General features: G+C 40.0%; 2 protein-coding genes across 5 annotated transcripts in view; one reads left to right on the top strand and one right to left on the bottom strand.

The window, feature by feature from the left end:
• The window catches only part of LOC124619518 (serine/threonine-protein kinase/endoribonuclease IRE1), a 143,748-nt gene extending 132,535 nt beyond the window's left edge, over positions 1-11,213 (bottom strand). Inside the window, exons 1-2 of the mRNA XM_047145965.1 lie at positions 10,768-11,213; positions 10,546-10,666 (exon numbers count right to left, since the gene is read on the bottom strand). Coding sequence (XP_047001921.1) covers positions 10,546-10,666; positions 10,768-10,878 — 232 coding nt within the window. The 5' untranslated portion in view covers positions 10,879-11,213. The remainder of the gene's footprint in view (positions 1-10,545; positions 10,667-10,767) is intronic.
• A 283-nt stretch (positions 11,214-11,496) lies between these two features.
• Positions 11,497-21,858, top strand: part of LOC124619424 (testis-expressed protein 2) — a 323,669-nt gene continuing 313,307 nt past the window's right edge. Inside the window, exon 1 of one of the 4 annotated variants that reach the window (XM_047145793.1) lies at positions 11,497-11,684. The gene's annotated coding sequence lies outside the window, so the exon portion shown is untranslated. The other 3 variants (XM_047145794.1, XM_047145797.1, XM_047145796.1) reach the window with 3 other exon arrangements.

Raw genomic sequence — 21,858 nt, 5'->3', positions numbered from 1 at the left:
ATGGGTGGCAGCTGTCGAAGTGGATGTATTGCTGGTGTTAGTAGGTTTGATATGGACGGAGGAACTGATGTACCCATCTCTGAGGTGAAGGTCAACATCTAGGAAGGTGGCTTGTTGGGTTGAGTAGGACCAAATGAAGCAAATGGTGGAGAAGTTGTTGAGGTTCTGGAGGAATGTGAATAAGGTATCCTCACCTTCAATGCAGATAGCAAAGATGTCATCAATGAATCTGAACCAGGTGAGAGGTTTAGGATTCTGGGTGTATTTTTGAGTAAATTTTCAGATGTAATTCTACTTTTTTACGTAATTTTTCGCATTTTTTGCACTACCATGGATCCTTGCTCCTTCCATCTGCGTCAATACAGAAAAGTTTCCTTATCCCTTGCCAGATACCGGTCCTACATACTGTTCCCGTGTTGCTGCTTGGCTCATGAAATCCCCCCTAATGGCCTTACCATCAAATTATCTATCTCCGGCTGCCACCCCTCCTTCCACAATGGCCTCCACCTGTTCAGATTCCGCCAATCCTTAGCCCTCACCAACATAGTCTTGCACACCATATCAACCGAGCCCAATCCACCTTGCAGTACCTTCTCTCAATCTGCAACATTCTCCTGCTATGTAATCCCAAATTCCTGGAACCTATAACACACATTGAATCTCTTGCCCTGCAGGAACTTGAGCAACATGCATAACACTACCTCAAAAAGCTCTCCATTCTACTCACTTCCTACTCCTGTCTCTGAGTACCACTGTCCACCACTTCTACAACAACCTCCAAACCTCCCCCACACCCCTCATAGCTGACAAACCCTGTCTCGCAGACCTACTACACTTACCCCACCCTCCAAAATTCCCTCCCACCACCACACAGAACCCAGAACCTAAACAGACCCGCAACACAGTTATGAACCTTTCCTCCAGAAGTCTTAGTCCCACAGAAATATCAGTCCTTTCCAAAGGCCTCAACTTTTGCCCTACTTTCAAATTCAACCATGCAGGACTAGTTAAAGACCTTCTCTCCTTCTCCCGGTCCCTACAGTGGAAAAACGTTTTTGCCACCAACCCGACCAATCAGACTCAACCAAAGACCAATACTGAATCTTGCCTGACTCAGTTCACCCCTCCATCCAATCGTGATCCACCCTCACTGCCTCCAAACCACCCCTTGTTAACTTTCCAGAATTTCTTAACCTCAAACCTTGCCCCAACATCATTCCCCAAATCCCTCAACATACAAACTAACCTTACATCCTCAGAAAGAAACGCAGTCCACTATCTAAAAACTGATCCCAACCTTATAATCCTACCTGCTGACAAAGGGTCCACCACAGTTGTTTTGAACTGTAAGGATTACGTGGCAGAAGGACTCCGTCAGCTGTCAGATACTTCAACCTACAAACCATGCCACAGTGATCCCATTCCAGTAATCCAGCAGGATCTCCATTCACTACTCACATCCTTAGGCCCATCCTAGAACCTCTCCCAAAATCCATCTCCCTCCTTACCCCTACCAGTCCCCGCACTCCCACCTTCAACATGCTTCCTAAAGTCCATAAACCCAACCACCCAGGACGGCCCATTGTGGCCAGTTACTGTGCCCCAACTGAGAGAATCTCTGCTCTCTTAGACCAACACCTTCAACCTATTACCCAGAACCTATCCTCCTATATAAAAGTTACCAACAATTTCCTCGACCGACTCTCCACAGTTCCTGTCCCTTTACCACACGGTGCCCTGCTTGTCACTATTGATGCCACCTCCCTGTACACTAATATTCCTAATGCCCATAGCCTTACTGCTATCGAAAACTACCTTTCCAGATGCCCTATGGATTCCAAACCAACAACCTCCTTCCTAGTCTCCATGACCAACTATATCCTCACCTACAAATACTTCTCCTTTGAAGGCATTACCTACAAACAAATCCGCAGTACAGCTATGGGCACCCGCATGGCACCATCCTATCCTAACTTACTCATGGGCCACCTATAGGAATCCTTCCTAAAAACCTAGAATTCTAAACCCCTCACCTGGTTCAGATTCATTGATGACATCTTTGCTATTTGGATTGAAGGTGAGAACACCTTATTCACATCCTTCCAGAACGTCAACAACTTCCCCACCATTTGCTTCACTTGAGTCTATTCAACCCAACAAGCCACCTTCCTAGATGTTGACCTTCACCTCAGAGATGGGTACATCAGTTCTCCATCCATATCAAACCTACTAACCAGCAGCAATACCTCCACTTCGACATCTGCCACCCATTCCATACCAAGAAGTCCCTTCCGTATAAGCCTAGCCACCCGTGGTCATCGCATCTGCGGTGACGAGCAATCCCTCTCAAAATATACCGAGAGTCTCACTGAAGCCTTCACTGACCATAACTATCCTCCCATCCTTGTAACAAAAACAAATCTCCCGTGCCTTATCTTTCCAGTCTCCCACCACCTCCCAAAGCCCCACAGTCTGGCCGCAGAGGAGCATTCCCCCGTAACTCAGTACCATCTGGGACTGGAGCAACTGAATTACATTCTCTGCCAGGGTTTCAATTACCTCTCGTTGTGTCCTGAAATGAGAAATGTCCCGCCCGCTATCCTTTCCACCCCTCCTACAGTGGTATTCCGCCGTCCACCAAACCTACACAATATACTTGTCCATCCTTACACAACACCTGCTCCTAATCCCTTACCTCATGGCTCATACCCCTGTAATAGACCTAGATGCAAGACCTGTCCCATACATGCTCCTACCACGATCTACTCCAGTCCGGTCACTAACATTACCTATCCCATGATAGGCAGGGCTACCTGTGAAACTAGTCATGTGATTTACAAGCTAAGCTGCAACCTCTGCACTGCATTCCATGTAGGCATGACAACCAACAAGCTTTCTGTCTGCATGAACGGCCACCAACAAACTGTGGCCAAAAAACAAGTGGACCACCCTGTTGCTGAACACGCTGCCAAACACGATATCCCTCATTTCAATGACTGCTTCACAGCCTGTGCCATATGGATCCTTACCACCAACACCAGTTTTCCTGAATTGTGCAGGTGAAAACTTTCCATGCAATACATGTTCCCATAACCCTCCTGGCCTCAACCTTCATTAGTCACTGTCCTCACCCATCCTGCTCCCTTCCTGTTCTCATTCCAGCACTACACATGTGTCATTTCACTGCCAGGCCCAGTCTTTTAATTTCTTTTTATTTCTCTCCTTTCCGCTACTTACCCTCTCCCCCCTCCACACCTTATCTCCTGCCCTCCGTCTAAACTGCAACACTTCACTTTCCACCACTCCCACCATACTATCCATCCCCCTCCCCGCCCCAGCCTCCTCCTTACCCCCACCCAGTCGCCACTCCCATCATGCGATGGTGCTGCTGTTCGCAGTGAGGTTTCAGCTCTCTGGGACTGCAGAAGCGAAGCATGTGGTAGTTGCGTTTACATGAGTGAGTGAGTGAGTGAGTGAGTGTGTGTGTGTGTGTGTGTGTGTGTGTGTGTGTGTGCGTACTGCTGACAAAGGCCTTAATGAGCGAAAGTTTTAATTGTGTGAATCTTTTTGTTGTGCCTATCGTGACTCAGCATCTCCGCTATATGGTGAGTAGCAACTTTCCTTCTCTTTTTTTGTTACATTCCATCCTGGATTTTCCATTGTTTATATTTATCATGGCGTTACACCATTTATTGTACAAAATTGTATATATTGTATTTTCTCAAAATTTGGTGAGAGTCCATTTCCAGAGGACCACTTATTAATTTTCTGAATGACGTTATTTACAATTTCCTCGGCTGATTCTTGTTTGTTGGGTGTGATTAATATACTTGTGTCATCAGCAAAAAGAACTAGCTTTGCATCTTCATGAGTACAGAGTGACAAATCATCAATATACATTAAGAACAATAAGGGACCCGAGACTCAACACTGTGGGATACCATTCTTGATACCTGCCCAGTTACAGGACTATCTGTATTGCTAATTTCAACCTTCTGCATTCTTCCAGTTCAATATGGATTAAATCAGTTGTGCATTGTCCAACTCATACTACAATATTTAAGCTTATCTAGAAGAACTGCATGATTCACACAATCAAAAGCTTTTGAGGGATCACAAAATAGCCCAATGCGTGATGTTCAGTTTTCAATGCATTTAACATTTGACCAATGAAAGCATAAATAGCATTTTCTGTTGAAAAGCCTTTTTGAAAACCAAATTGACATTTTGTTAGTACCTCATTTTTATGAATATGTCATGCTACTCTTGAATACATTACTTTTTCAAAATTTTGGATAAAGCTGTCAGAAGTGAGATTGGGCAGCAGCTGTTAGCGATCAGACCTATCCCCTTTTTTATGCAATGTTTTAAAAATAGCGTATTTCAATCTATCTGGAAAAATGTCCTGTTTCAGTCACATATGTGACTGAGAATCCTACTTATCTGTTGGTAACAAACTTTTAGTACTCTGTTGGAAATGCCACCAATTCCATGTGAGCTTTTACTTGTGAGTGAATTTATTTTCCTAATTTCAGTAGGAGTGGTGGGTTGAATTTCAATTTTATCAAATTGCATAGGTACTGCCTCTTCCATATACTGCCTTGCATTTTTTTTAATGAATAGCTGGATCCTATTTTATCTACAACACTTAAACAATGATTATTAAAATTTTTTCTACTTCTGACTTCTTGTTAACAAACTTTTCATCGAGTTTGATGGAAACAGTTTTCCTGCGCTCTCAGTTGCCCTGTTTCCTTTTTACAATATTCCAAATTGTTTTAATTTTATTATCAGATGTGCCAATCACAGATATAATGCACATACTTGAGGACTTTTCAATAACTTTTCTTAACACACTGCAGTAGTTTTTATAAGGTTTCACTGTTTCTGGATCATTACTCCTCCTAGCTATACGATCCATTACCCCAATCTGTTTACAAGATACTTTTATCCCCTTAGTAAGACATGCCTTTTTATATGGTTTCTTACAATTACATTTCACTGTTTCCTTAGGGAAACTTTTTTCAAATATACTCACAAAGGTATCATGAAATAGGTTGGTTGGTTGGTTGGTTGGTTGATTTGGGGGAGAGGACCGAACAATGAGGTCATTGGTCCCATAAGATTAGGGAAGGATGGGAAAGGAAGTCGGCCATGCCCTTTTAAAGGAACCACCCCAGCATTTGCCTGAAGCAATTTAGGGAAGTCACACAAAACCTAAATCAGGATGGTCGAATGCGGGTTTTAAGCGTCGTCCTCTCGAACTGCGCCACCTCACTTGGTTTATGTTGATGAAGATGGGACTTCCACAGCTGGGGCAGTGGTTTGACCTTCAGTGGATTCCTATAGTCTACTGTCTGTGGTGGTCTCAGAGGGCCTAAGCTGGTGGAAGAGGCAGCAACCATGCCTCTCCTGGGGTAGAGGTGAGGAGTGTAGGTAGGCCAGTGTCTGTGAGGTATCAGTTTGAACCTCGGCATGCTGGGAAGCATAGCTCACATTGGTGGGACTTCAATGAATACTTGGGCCATGATGACATCTTGTTGGGTATGAAACATAATTTACTTGTTGTAGCTAGAACTGATTTCAATATTGCTTGAAGTCATATTGTCAAACCACTACCTCAAACACTTGACTCGCTTATGACCAGTGACAAATCCTTGAGTCCATCCTGGTATATGGCCGTACTTGCAAGCCCACACTAAAGAATCTGCACAATAATAGAGGCATGGCAGTGAAGCCCGGGCTCATTGGATCAGATGCAAGAGAATGCAAAGGGTACATTGCCAGCACTTGTGTCATGCAACTTCTTGGCTAGAAAATGACCACATACAAAGTTGGACTGATACATAGTAAAAAACGCATGTCAGATTTTCTGCAGAGATCACTGTCATCATCATTTTATTCATTTGGATCTTACATGCTCTGACCCACAACTCTGCTTCGGACTTACGAAGTAGTATAGAATGGTGTGGTGATCATATATGTTATGCTGTTCCTTTGAGAAAAGGAACGCCACTTGGACAATGTGAACTGTGGGCCATTTTTTGGCAGGATGGTGTTTGGTACTTCCTGGATGGCAAAGATTGTTCAGTGTCTGGATTAGAGCACTGGTGTAGTTGTCAACATTTGGAAATTACAGAGAGTGTCCACCAGAAGTATCCACACAGCCTGCTTGAAGGGGCCAGCAAAGTCAATGTCTGTACAGTCCACCAAATCAATTGGTTTCATGTGCAAGTTTGGCAGATGTAGACCACACATTCAATGTTATGGTCAAAGTACATGATGCCTTACCAATGTCTTCATTCTCATCCCCCAGTGTGGCTCCCATTTCTTCAATCTAAGAGGGGTGCATCTGAGCAACAGTCAGTATTAATTTGTCAGAAACATTTATCTTGAATGGGATGACAATTTTTTTTTAAAAATTATATTTTCACAGATATTTGAAGAACATCTAACCAGCCTGAAAACCATATTGTAGTTTGTTCAGACTTCAGGTCTCCAACAGAAACAGAAAAAGTGCCTCCTCATTACCCAAGAAATGAAAATATTGAGGCTTCTAGTGAATGTGACACTGTCTGTCACAATCCAGAGAAAATAAGAGTGGAAACAAATTTTCTGACTCCTCAGCACATCTGTCATGTGAGAAGGTTTTTCCGAATGTGCTTATACTAGCTCATACTACCTGCGTTTCATAAAGGAGTTCTATACCAAGGCATGACCCTTACAACAACTACTGCAACACGACAGCCAATTTTTCTGGAATAAGGTGCTAGAAAGATCATTCACTCCTTGTCCTTAAGGAGGCACTAACATCTTGTCCAGTTCTAGCACTGTATGGTGAGAATGCCACAACAGAACTTCACACCAATACTTGTGGTTTTGGGATATGACAAATTCTTGTAAAAACTCAGAAAGGAGCTGAATGTGCGATAGCTTATGTTTCAGACTACTCTCCAAGTAAGAGAAGAACTACTCCACAACTGAGAAATAGTGCCTTGCAGTTGTTTTGGCCATCAACAAGTTCTAGCTGAATGCTATTTTGTCAAAAAATGACATACTGAGCCCATGGCTGTGGGACATCACCACCCCAAGGAAGCTTTGACAGGTGGGGAAACAAAACACGAAATGTAATGTAAAATGTGAACTAGCCATCTGAAGATGAACCTATCGGTTTGAAACCAGTAACAGTGCTGTTTAAATAAATAAATAGCATTGAAAAAAAGTGGCTGGTTGCTGTAATCTTTTGTGTAAGAGTCAACCTATATAAGTTCTAGCAGTATTTATTTGGGAAACCATTCACCACTGTAACGGATCAGCATTTTATATGCTAGGTGGTTACCCCGAAGGATCCATCAGATTGACTGATGAGATGGGCACTGAGGCTTCAAGAGTACGAGTCACAAATGGATGAAAACACAAGGACATGGACTTCGGTGGAACACAGAAGCATGGATGAAATGTCAGCCATTGCTGCACTAAATGACATTGCTGCTGAACAGAGGGAAGATGCAGCATTCATGAGAACCACTGAAGTCTTAAAGAAAGACGAACCGACCAAACGAGTATTCCAATTAATAAACAGAACATTGCATAAGGGGGTCTATGATGCAGTGAGGTACAAATGGCTGCTTGTCCCTGTTTATCTGTCGCCACCGATCCTGAAGTAATTTTATGATGCTCCAACATCTGATCACTTGGAAATGTGGGGATTCTAGACCAAATCAGAAGCAAGTATCACTGGCCAGGTCTTTAATGATCCGTTTGACATTATGAGACCCACTGTAAGGAATGTCAACAATGTAAGCACAAGGTTCAATTACTTCTGTGGTATCTGGTACTAATCCCACCTGCAGCAGCACCATTCCACTGACTTGGAGTTGACCACTTGGGGAAGTTTTCTATGTCAAGAAATGGGAATCAATGGGTAACAGTCTGCACAGAGTACCTCACTCGCTGTAAGCAGTTCTGACTGCCAGAGCTCCAGAAGTTGCAAATTTCCTTGTAGAAGATGTCATTTTGAAGCTTGGAAGAACTTTCCTCAAGACTAGTATCTGAGGCAATTTACCATTGTGACATCACTCGTGGGTTGACAAATGCCTACCATCCACAGGTGAATGGCCTCACAAAATGCTTTTTATAAGTGTTGGCATATATGCTATTGATGTATGCTGAAACAACATAGTGAAGCAAGAAACTACAGCTTTCACACAATTCTTTCTTCTCCAGTGTTACAAGGCCAAAACGACAAAGGATACACAGTTCCCATTTCAAACGTACGATTCTTAGGATGACTATGTGAGCACCTCGTCACCAGGACCAGAGACACAAGGAAGCTGGCTCACATATCGACCCTATATGCTCAGAACAAAGACTGAGAGCACTATAAGGCCAAGCACTGTTCTGCGAGTTACAGCCCAATAGACTTGGTATTAATTTTTTGTGGAAAGTGGAACTGTCAAAAGAGTTACTAAAGTGCTACTTTGTGCCTTCCCATGTCATTCACTGCTTGTAAGATGTCATATATAAAGTTGAGGATTATGACATTTCATCAAGAAGGCAAAAGCGAAGAGACATTATCCAAGTCCTCTGTATGAATCCCAACTACACTCCAGAGACGCAGGTCAACAATGGGAGTTTCAAGGAAACACAAGACCCACTTGACAATTGCGAAGCTTCGATGGGAGGGAGTACCTTTAATGGTCAACATAGCAAAGAGGGTTTAAAAAAATAAACAGAATGCGAGGGTCCACCAGTGAGGACTAGTGATGAGATCTACATTTAAGGCGCTGTAGCTGGCTCCAATGTGCTATATCTCCAGGAGAGAGAATAATACTGCAAGCTCTGGTGCCATCAGCATGGTGTAGTGGTTAGCACCACTGCCTGGCATACTATGGTTCAAATCCAGCTACCAGTGATTATTTATTATTTCATATTTATGATTTCTGGAAGGTTTTTGAAAGATCTTGCATCTCTAAATGTTCTTGCAGACCATCTTAATAGTAACCTCAGAATTTTCACACTCGCTGCAGTTATCTAAAATGAAGTAGTGTTGCACAAATATTTAGTCAGCTCTTCATTTCAGGGTGGTGAAAAGATTGGCAACTTGCTTTAAACGTTCAGAACTGTAAAACTCAGCATTTTACGAAATGAGAACACACGGTATCCTATGATTATAGTATCAATGAATCACAGCTGGAATCAGTCAATTCATACAAATACCTGGAAGTTATAATTTGTAGAGATATGAAACGGAACAAACACACAGTCTCAGTAGTAGGTAAAGCAGATGGCAGAATGCAGTTCACTGGTAAAATACTAGGACAGTGCAAGCAGTCTACAAAGGAGCCTGCACACAAAACATTCATGTGATACATCCTGGAATACTGCACAAGTTATAGAACACATACCAAACAGCACAGACGTTCACAGGTTTGTTCAATCTGTGGGAGACAATGCTGAAAGAACAGAACTGGCACACACTTGAAGATAGACAAACTATTCTGTGAAAACATTCTTTAAGCATTGAATCTAGGAATATATAGAAACTGGTCATATTAATGTCATCACCTGTCATAAACGAAACAGCAACCTTTCACAGCATGGATATGCAGGAAGTGTCAATGACACTCTGGAAGGTACCAACAAGGATGTGAAGACATGCCGACTCCAGTGCTGGGGCCAGCTGGTTTCATGGATGAGGGTGCACTTGGAACCACACACATACACTGGAAGCTGTATGACATGTTGCATTGTCCTGCTGATAGGTGCCATCATGCTGACAAAAATCATGTGATACATAGAGGTGGACGTGATCCCCTAAGACAAAGCCATATTTGTGTAGCTCTATTGCACCTTCCAGATTGACGAGGTCACCTGGGAGTGGCACAAAAAACATTCCGCAGACCATAACGCTCCCTTTTCCAGCCTCAACCTTTCTGCCAATTGTTGCAGGGCCTTGCACGCCAATTGTCACCTGTCCGATAGAGCATAAAAAAATCTGGGCAGCCTGTTGCTCAAGAGCTGCAGGTTAATTCACCCATACGTATCTACGTAGCCACTGTTTACCCCTGTCATCTATGGTCCATGGTGCTGGTTTTGGAATGGGCCATTTTGCCTTGCATGGTATAAGCTGCTTTAACCACAGCAGAATAAGAACAGCTTACAAACTTAGCAGTTTATGAAATGATTCCACCACTGGCTCGAAAGCCAAGGATCACGACTTTTCAACATCAGACAAATCGCTCTGTTTCTGAATGAAGATGAATGCACTGCTTTCTGGCATGATTTTATATACCCTCCACTGCTAGAGCTGCCACCTAACTCTGTGAGTCGTTGACGCACATTGAGGTCAAACATGGGTATTTGTCGCATTAATGTGACTGGACCGCCTATTACAAATCTCTACGTAATGCTACCATACGGATTGCGAAGACATGACTAGATTAACTACAGCAGGCACAAATGCATTCAAGCACTCATTCTTACTGCAATTGGTATGTGAAGGGAATGGGAGAAGGGCGACATCTTATGGAAAAGAATGCTTACCGTCTTTAATTTGCCATTTCACCATTCCTGTTCGCTGACTTATTCCAATAAACGAACCGTCTAGCGTCGACAAAAGTAGGAGCGAATCATCTGCTTCTTTGATCAAATCAGTGTTGGTGATCTACAAGAGGTAAACAAACATCTCTGTTAGTACCTTAAGCAAGTTACTAATATGTGACAAGTCGTGCCGCTGCATATTCTGCAATAGACTGCACTATTTACCTTTGTGTAACTACTTTCATCGGCTCTTACACTAAGAACCATGAATAGTAGTGCATGCGAAACGATCGTAATCGTCCGCATCTGACGCTTATTCTGGCTAACATGAAACATATTCAGTTTGAAATTATAGCCGGTAGTATGTTTTACATCATAAGAATTATGATCTACAGCACTTTATTCCCTGACGTATCACATGTTGTCACAATTAAACACAAACACGGTGACATTCGTGGCTGCATGCTTCAACAAAATTTAAGTTTTGTGTAAAACTTTTATCTGAAGTTACGTACAACAAACACTGATTGTACGTCATGGTACTTTCAAATTCACTAGTTAGTTGAATCACTGAAACCTTGACCACTAACAACAAAAATAAACAAACTCCCCTTCGTGTTTAGAAATAACAAAACACCTTGGCTGGCTTGGCATGTAGTTCCAGTACACATGCAAAGACTACAGCTCACACTACACATGTTACGTTTCAGAGAAAACATTTTTCATCGCTACTGTTCATATTTACTATTCATTTTCAAACTCAAGTCGAGCAATTACTCTGAAGAAAGATTAATTACATATATTGTGAGAAAATTGTTACGGGTACTGGACAAATAGACAATGTAGTTTAACTATGTGTATTTATAATCGGTCTCGCAGTGTCGTTTCCAAAGATAGGTGGATAATACCCAACGATAATAAAAAAAATCAAGCCGCTTGCAGAAGGTTTGACATTCAGCGGTGGTGGATTGTTTGCTAAGTGACGACACTCGCGGTTAAAATGCTTTGCTTAGTTCGGTTAAGGTATTGACAGTTTGTATATTTTTAAACAGTGTATACTGAGTACCTTGCAACAGTGTTGTGAAGCGAAAGCCGAAGAAACTTTCACAAGCTGTCATTTCTGTCGAGCCTCATTTGCTCAGGTGGAAGTGTGTTAATAATTGGTTCTTTATACCTTTAGTACGTTAACAACTAAGAAAACTTAGTTTTGGTACCACATATAACATTTCTTTCATATACATCTTGAACATTTGTTCTTTATTCCTGTTTTTTGCCGCTGAAGACCGGCGCAAAATCCATATCTGAATGTCAAAGTCGCAGTGACAGTTTGCAGCGGACTCCCCGTTTTTACTCACTGTTTCCGTGGTATCTACGCATGCGGACGCCTTCTTAAAAGTACAGTTTGCGGTGAGAGTTACATTCACACTGGAAACAGCAAGTGATAATTCTTGATTGTTAGAAGCAGTTTGTTAGCTAGGCCTATATGTATATATCACTATTCTCGAATAGCTGATTTGTAACGTCCATACTACGTAAAAGGAATAAAATCAAATTATGTCGTGAAACTCTTAGTTTTTGAGTTTTTACATTTTTATATATTGGACTTACAATTTAGCCATTCGAAAATTGTTCTTGTTGAGGTCTATTACTCGATATGCCCAACTCTAGTTAAATTAAGGAACTATATATTGTACCGTTTTTTACTGCAGGTCTAATCCTGTGGATTTGGGTATTGCATACAGAACTTTACCAGTATTGTATTTTGGTATATAGTACAACACGATGTAGTGCGTCCAACGTAGAAAGGCCACACTGGTTTTTAATTCAAATTACATACCTCTTTCGGTAACCAAACTGTCATCCAATAATTTATGTTATGCAGTATTAATGTAGAAGCCAACGGCCTTGCTGTAGTGGTAACACTGGTCCCCATCAGATCACCAAAGTTAACCGCTGTTGGGGTGGGCTAGCATTTGGATGGGTGACCATCCAGTCTACCGAGTGCTGTTGGCAAGCTGGGTGCACTCAGCCTTCGTGAGGCAAACTGAGGAGCTACTTGATTGAGAAGTAGCGGCTCCAGTCTCGTAAACTGACATATGGCCGGGAGAGTGGTGTGTTGACCACATGCCTCTCCATATCCGCATCCATTGACACCTGAGGGCTGAGGATGACATGGCAGCCGGTCGGTACCATTGGGCCTTCCAAGGCCTGTTCGGACGGAATTTAGTTTTAGTATTGATGTAGATGAGTGTCATACACAAATTACATTATGCAACTATACTGTTGTCACAATAGTGCATGATGGAGTACCATTTACAAGTTGTTATCACTTACTGAATGCACCTAATAATGGATTTGTCAACATATTACTACTGCTGAGCAAGAGACTGTCTCCTCTGTACAGGAATTTACGTACAGGTTGTAGACACACAGTTCACTACTTAACCCTTTCAGACCTGAAAGAAAACTATTTGTAGAAACTGAATGAATTTTGAGTGCCTTGCTTAAAATAATTAGCTAATGCGGGAAAATCCAGTAGAATGTCTATACTTAAATTTTTTCCCCAAAAAGTTTGGATCCACACAAATGTGAGTGTCAGGCTTAATCTGTAATAATTTTCAGAAATAAGTAAGCCTAGCTTACTCAAGACATCGAGTCTTCTGTCCAAACAATGCTGATCATCAGGTCAGTACTTTTCCTCAGGAACCTACACTGCACCATTATCAGGATTTTCTGTGGAAGGACTTTGTTTAGCAGAGAACAAGTGTTTTTTTTTTTTTTTAAGAGCCATTCTGAAACCAAAAAAAGATCAAGTTTATTCTTCGCAAGTACTCCAGCAACTTTACAAACTCCGTTGTATTCTGTCCAGGAATTGATGCAAGCAAGGTCTATTGGATGAATTGTGAGTTTCAGAGTCCATTTCCTTATTTTTAAAAATGTTCTGTAGACTTCCATCATCTGATCACAAATGTCAGCGCCTCCCTTGCTCATAATATACTTTGTAACAACAGATAGACAGGGAACATTGACATAAACTTTTTCCTTTTTGCTCCACAGTTCTACATTTGTAACTGGAGTACATACAAAACAGTTTGATGCCATTGATTTTGTTTTTTTCCATTGAATGATGACAGCATTGTTGTCACCGCTGCAGAATTCTTGCATGTCACATCTTTTCAATTTTTTCTCTTCAGTCAGGTTCACATCTCTAATTCTATTACACATGATTTTTCCTGTTCCATAAATTCCTTTTCTCACAGGATTTCCAACAGTGGAATGGTTGTGAAATATCTGTCAAAGAACAGATAAGAATCTCTCTCTAGTGTTTGAATCAGTCGAAGCACAATACTAGACCCTCCTTTGCTCATTGCCAAAACAAAATTTTTAAACCTTGTGGGTGTGGTTTGTTTGGTACATATTGCTTCAAGGAACAACAAACAGAAAAAAGTATCATCTGCTCATCGATAGAGTAATGGCCTCCTCTGGGGCGAGGCAATTTGACACAGGCATTCCTCACGAAGTCTACTGCAAGTTGAACCTTTCAGAGAGCAGTCTTCATGTTCCCTTGTGGAAAATAATTTGTACCAACAACTGCAAGTCTGCTGTTAACAGAAGGTGAAATCCATGTTGCCAATACATTCTCATACGTGGGAATTTGGTATTACCCATTAGAATGAGTGGTCCAAAAACATTTTTTACTTCCTGTGTGGTAACACTCAAAACATGCCATGTTTTAGATATATGATAGGCCTACATTTTTGTGTATGTGGATGTAAGCTCGAAAAAATTGTCAGGAAATAACTTCATAGGAGTCATTGACGATGCATGGAAAATATCAGATATTGGAGGGACTTGTGAATAAAAAGGATGTTTCCACAAATGTTTTCTCGCTGTCACAAAATTCAGTTGTTGTGCACACTATGGTACCTGCTCATTTTGTATTTGCTCTTGTCTTTCACTTAAATTTTCTACCTGCTGGCTCTGAAGTAGGGGCTGCTCCTCTGAGTCATCAGATTCATCAGATGAGCTTCTACATTCAGCAATTTTCTTCTTAGGTGATGCCATCCAGGATTCATCAACAATGTCATCATCACTGCTAATATCCTCCACATCTGATTGGGCTAGAAGGAATTCAGTGTCTGCGTCTGTCAGTGTATCTAGAAAGAGGGACACCTATTAACCTCAACAAAAAAAAAAAAAAAAAAATTGAGTAAAAGCCTAAACCACACAATTGTGTTACTTTGATTATCAAAGCATCTAATGTGGGAATCGTGTTGAACAAATGGTCTTTATGCATTGCATTGGATACATTCATCGTTCAACTACACTTCTAGATTTTTATGCACTATGAAAACAAGTAGAACAAAATAAAAGTTAACAATACCTCCAATGTCATCTCAAGGCCACCATTGTCAGAGAACTTTAAACGAACTGCCACACAGCACAGCTTAGTGGACGAAATACTAACTAAAATGAACTGTCGTGCACCCTCTGAAACTTGCACTATTGTGTAGACCAGATCTCAACGGATGTCGCTGTAGTCTACTAAAAAATGTACCCATACAATTGTGCATAAATGGTCTGAAAGGGATGTGGAAGTTGGGTCTGGCCATGAGGTGAATCAATGGACACGAAACATTGCTTTGAATTTTCTGTAGACAGAATTATGAGCTTAAATTATGATAATGCCAATCATAGTTTTAGTGTATCTTACCTGGGCATTAGTGGCGAAATCCATTAGTTTTTAAGATTCCAAGAGGTTCATGGATCTTAAAATTCTTTGAGCGATTTAGAATGGAGGAAAAACTGATGAATATGTTGTTAGCTGTGTTGTGTAAGTGCATGATGCATACTATTTTTAAATGTTGAAGATGATGAGCTTGTTGCAGTGATGACCTCATGGAAGAGTCACAGAAATGCATTATTGGGAATATTGCAGTAAAAATGCACTTATAGTGTGTCAGGTTCTTCCATTACTTGCTGTAGTTGGTAACCTTTGTCGTGATGAATGGCTGGAAGTGAACATGATGAATCATGAATTGGTTGTTGCTAGCTAATCAGAATACTTGTTTGTAATTTCCTGTGGTTCGTAAACGTTGGGTGGACTATAGTCAAATTGTTACAATTTGGGTGAATAAGTTTTATTACTTGAATGAAGAAGCAGGCAGTTCAAATACAAGACACCATACAGATTCCATTAACAATAATGAAAAGACGGAAAGTACACGGAGGAATAAAAGATTGCTTTTTAGTTGGAAGCAACAAAAATGTAAATGCACTGATAAGGTAACATTCACCTGCACACAGGCATCATAAATAAGCAGCACAACAAGCCATACTACGTAACACTCCCACACTTGTTAGCCAATTTTGAAGGCACAGTTGATAATGATCTACTGTTAGTTTACAGCTTCGCTTTGAAAAGTACTTTTATACACATGTGTGCCAGCTGATCTTCTGATTTACTACAAGACTTGAACCACCATTTATCGTTTCACAAATGTAATGAAACCTTATTTCTATGTGTTTAGTCCTTTTCTGACCTTCATTATTTCTTAACAGTTGCAATGTGCTCTGCTTGTCTCTAAAGAGTTGAGTTGCGTGTTCGTTGCTGACAGCAGGAATGTTCAAAGCCACTTTGTTTCAGCATCTGCATCAGATGGTGGAACGTACTCTACTTTTGATGTAGACTGGTGACATATTTTTGCCTGTGATACGTCCAGGTAACAGCGCCACTGGTTAATATACTGACATAACCCGTTGTTGAACCAGTATCTGTATCTCCTACAAAAGTAGAATCTGAGTATATATGAGGTTTAAGATTGGTGCTACTGTGTTTACTACCTTCACATTGAAGATATTTAGGATGTGTTTAACAGCAGTCCAAAGCTGAGGTCTAAGGTTCTTGAGAAACCAACTACTTGACCGACAGAAAACATTATAATATGTCTTGTCACTGTAGAAACAAATGTCAGACCATCTGCAGCCTCATGAAATGGAACATTTTCCGTAGATTTGCTGTCTTCATTACCTGGACACTCTCCCAAGTGAATTGTGAACTGTAATCAATTATTGTTGCATTAAGTTTACAGTTGTTAATGCTCATTTTTTCTAAGAGCAACTAATACAACCCTCTTGACTGATAAATGATTCTTTATTTTCACAGTCTCACCTGATTTCCGACTCTACAATGTAACTGGGATCATCAACCAAAATTTCAAAATTAATCAAGGATTCTTCTAGTATTTTATTTATAGCTGTGGTTGATTCAGTCTGAATTAATCTGTCACCAACAAAAATAGCTAAACACTTCTTGACCATCAACTTGAGCATGAAACACACAATTGTCTGAATAAAGCTGTTTGAAATTAAAAAAAACTTTATAAACTGAACAGTTTTTTAATTTCAAATTGAGGAGACTGTTTGACTCCATAACGGCTTTTCTTTAATTTGCACACTGAGATTACATTATCACTATTGAAACCCTTGGGCTGTTTCACGAAAGTATCTTCTTGCAAATCGCCATTGAGAAAGGCAGTTTTCACATCAAATTGTCTCATGTCCATATCATACATTCAAGCCAAAGTTGAACGAATATGAAGTGATTTATACCTAACAACAGTTGAAAAAGTTTGTCCATAGTCAAGTCTAGGTTTCTGGGATATCCTTTTGCACATAATCTAGCATTTAATTCCTGGGATTTAAGTAGAGTGTATCCCTTCAGTTGTTTTGTTCATATTTCTGGGACAAGGCATAAATTTAAGTTTTATGATCCAGGAACTTTTCACTAGTCATTTGTGTACATTTATTTACATATAGACTACATTTTTGTAAATGTGTTTTCTCATTTATCAGTAATTTAATTGATTTTTTCCTCACCAAAATATTATTTTTATCATGAGTTTAAAAGTGCCTGACTTCCCGTAAAATTGTTTGCTCCTGGGTTTGGTGTGGTGGGTGCTTTAGTTTTTTCTACTGAGGTGACTGTGGTGGCATGGAAATTGGGGAAGTAAATGAGGCTTTGCAATTGTTTTGTAGGATACGTATTAGAGATAGAAGTTTTGTGGAATAGGAGGGGGAAAGTTGTAGGAAATTATTGGAATAGGAAGGGGAAAATTCTGAGCTTCAACCTGAATTAGAGAAGGATGGGGAAGGACTGGATAGTTTAAGGAGGGATAAAGGTAAAGACAGTTGAGAAATTGCAACAGAAAACATAGGGAACAGGCATAGTACTTCACCCAACTGCTTTGTGGTGAACATGAAAAATAAAGTTTAAGCTGTTGCTTCAGCTAGAAACTGATGAGCCTCAGACAGATGTAGATATAAACAGGACACAACAAACTCTCAGCAGTAAGTTGAAAAGTAAGGATGCAGGTAAGTTAGGAAAGAGAAAGAAACTTCTGTTGTTACGTAGTTTTAATACTAGAGGTGTGGGCCAACTTTTGCTTGATGAATTAGGATCAGAATACCAGGTCGCCATTTTGTTTATCATAGTGCTGGTCTGGAGCAAGTGGTAGAGGATTTAAGAATACTTTGTGAAAACTTCAGCAAGGAAGACTCTGTGACTACAGTGGGTGGGCTGGGCAACAGCATTGACAGAGATCCTGTATACAATATAGTGTGTGATCTGGTAAAGATGGCACAGCATGGAGACATGGCAATGGTGAGCTTGTATCTGATCTGAGACATGATGACTGACCTTATTTGTACCCTTCAGTGTGGAGAATTGATTTGGAGTTGAAATGGGCTGCTTATGTCAGGTACAGCGTCAAATATCGCTATGGTTAATGTTGATTCTGTTGGTAAATGGGTTTATATTCATACTAGGCATGAGATTAATAGCAGAACATTTAAATGGGTGAGACAGTGTTATGAGTGGTAAAATGCCAGTGATTACATGTGTCAGAACACTACCTTTTCTAGAACAGAAAGGACAGAAAGAAATAAAGTTTGAATGGGGGTTAGGACAGCAAGAAACCTTCTGTTTGAGAAAGAAACTAAACAACACAATTCTGGCATATTGCGTCAGTACAAACAGCTGTTGGTTAAAATTTTACATCACTCAACAGGAATTTTATTTCCATCCAATTTTATTTCAGTTGATGTGAAATTGCTTCAGAATATTTGAGGACTAAGATAAAAGAAATTATTGAACTAGTTATCTGCCCTGATGACTTAAGAGTCATCAAATTCAGCTTACATATGTGCCCCTCTGCATGTGTGATCACTGGTATAGATCTGTTAAGTATTACAGTATTTAGGTTACTATCTCACTTTTGTAGAGCAGGAATAGAGAATGGAGGATTTGCCATATTCATCAAAATTGTCATAAATTTAAGAATATAGACATCCATAAATTTTGCCCTGAGCAGTATATGGAACAATGTGCGACAGAACTAAAATTTCATGATAAATCATTCATATTAGTAAGTGTATACCAAGCATCTGCAAGTAATTTTAATCTTTTCATAAATCATCTTGAATCTCTACTGACCTACGTAAGAACAAAACAAAGAAATGACGCTTGCTTGTGATTTTAAGATAGATTCTGTTAAAAACCCTTCCAGTAAAAATTTTTCACAGTCAGTAACACCAGTGGAGGCCAATTATGAAGTGTTCATGTGCTACAGTGCACTGTAAATATCACACTAAAATTATGCCATTTCTCATCGAATTCGAGCTGGAAATCGCACTAAAGAATACTGTAGGGAGGTACAAGATGATGTGGACAAAATTTCTAGTCAGTGTGATGAATGGCAGCTAACTCTAAATGTGGAAAAATGTAAGTTAATGCAGATGAGTAGGAAGAACAAATCTGTAATGTTCTGATATAGTATTAGTAGTGTCCTGATTGACGCAGTCAAGCCATTTAACTATCTGGGCATAACATTGCAGAACAATAGGAAATAGAACAACCATGTGAAACTGTTGTAGGGAAGGCGAATTGTCAGTGTTGCTCTACTGGGAGAATTTTAGAAAAGAGTAAAGGAGATCATATATAGGACGCTGGTGTGACCTATTCTTGAGTACTGCTCGAGTATTTGGGATCTGTACCAGGTCAGAGTAAAGAAAGACATTGAAGCAGTTCAGAGGTAGGTTCGAACAACACATAAGTTTTATGGAGATGCTTGAGGAACTCATATGGAAATCTCTGGAGGGAAGGCGGTGTTGTTGGCGAGGGACACTGTTAACAAAATTTAGAGAACCAGCATCTGAAGCTGACTGCTGAACGATTCTACTGCCGCCAACATACATTGCATGCAAGGATCATGAAGATAAGATATGAGAAATTAGGGCTCATATGGAGGCATATAGACAGTCGTTTTTCTCTTGATGTATTTGTGAGTGGGACAGGAAAGAAAATGACTGGTAGTGCTACAGGTACACTCCGCAGTGCACTCTTTAGTGGCTTGTAGAGTATCTATGTAGTTGTAGATGTAGACGTAAAGTCATGCCATTTCTCTGTGAACGCAATACAAGTAAAATGTAAATACAAGTAAAATGACAGAGACATGTTTTGTAGCAGTCTCTCTGCAATGACTTGAAACCAATGTCGAGTGATGAAATGATGGCAAGCCAAACTACAATCAACTCAGAGAGGGGATGCAGCTGTCTGTTTTTGACTGCGCGTATTCTGATGTGACGTCATCCCTTCTGGCACTATGAGTGCTATGTTGCTCACAGCACCAGGTCATTATTTTTCTGTGAAGGTGCATGTAATGTATTGTGCAAGCCTAGAGTAAGATGGGTTTCTGAGTTATGGCTGAAGTAATGGTTTCATGAGCAAATTGCCTGTTAGTTCATTGGCCTGGGTTTGATTACCGCTGCTACGAACTTTCTATTTTTTTAAAATTTTGTACCTTGCAGCATTAAACAACTAATCATAAAATTTAAATATATTCGAACAGTTCAGTTTATATATGTAAAGTTAATCTATCCAAAGTAGTTAAGGATGTTACTCTTGTAAATCAAAAGGCTTTAGGTGGTCACAAAAAAAGCGAGTATACGATCAAATTCAGGATGTGTGGTTTTCTCTCCATTGTGGTTGCGTCAGCAATGAGTTAATTAAAACAATATGGCATTTTCCACTTTTGCTGTATTTTTTTTATTTGTTCACAACTAGTTTCAGCTGTCTAAGCCATTCTCATATAGAAAATTATGCCTTACATATTAAAACATCAGCATTTTTAAATTTGTGTTTATTACTCATTTTGGGCCACAAATACTGCCAAACCAACAAGACAGCATTTGTGAACGAAAACAATTAGAGAAAAAATTAAAGACACTAACATTTAAATATGTAAGGCATACTTTTTTATTGCAGAACCACAAAATCACTTGAGGATGGCCTAGAAGGCTGAAACTAGTTGTGAACAAATAACATTAATACAACAAAAGTGGAAAATGCCACCTTCTTTTAGAGTCAAAGTGTTTTCTGTAGCTGATCTGCTGAAGAGTTCCTTCTCCAGTAGAGCCTAGGAGGAGAAAAAATTATTCGAAGAGTAAGGTGGATTTACTCCAAATGTGAATCTAACCACAGGTGGGCAGGGGATGAGGCATACTGATTTGGCTCAACCTTTGTGAACAGGAGCAGGTAGACGTCCCTTTCAGATTCCCATAACATTTCACCTGATTGGGCCATAGGAAAAGGTAAAACGGTTGCTAGAGATTTACATGTAGGGTTTCAGAAAGTTTCAAGCAATAGATGTCCTAATGGCATGATACTCGAGAAGTTAAGTGCTAGGGTTCATTTCCCACTTGGTACACCATATTTTTTCTTTTTCTTTCATTTTTTTATTCCCTCCAATGTTAAATGATCAATTTGAAATTTAAATATATTTAAACAGTTCGATTTATGTATTTAAATTAATATATTTACTGTAGTTGTGATTCCTATTCTTGTAAGTCAAAATGCGATAGGCCACCACATTGGTAAAATTTTGCATGACCTACAACTTAGTATAATTATCCCTCAACTTAATTGTTAATATAAATTTCCAAACTAAATTAATCAAAAACAGTGATAGATAATGTCTTTGTAGAAAGATCTAATGAACAAAATTATATTACAAAACTAATAGTCAGTAGCCTTTCATACCATGACTTGTCATTCCTCTTGATGCCAAAAACTGATTATTTTAGGACACTTGTCAAAGTCATGAACTGGAGTGATGTATACAGTGCTTGCGGCATGAGTGAAAAAAAAACACCACCTTTATTGATAACCAAAGCTCTTACCATATTTGAATACTGTTTTCCCCCCAAATTAAGGCAGATTCAATCAGAGTCTACAGAGAAGCCAAGGATTACTCAAGG

Source organism: Schistocerca americana, chromosome 6 (assembly GCF_021461395.2).
Source record: "Schistocerca americana isolate TAMUIC-IGC-003095 chromosome 6, iqSchAmer2.1, whole genome shotgun sequence".
In the NCBI taxonomy this organism is placed as follows: Eukaryota; Metazoa; Arthropoda; class Insecta; order Orthoptera; family Acrididae; genus Schistocerca; species Schistocerca americana.
This window is presented reverse-complemented; position numbering and strand designations above follow the sequence as displayed.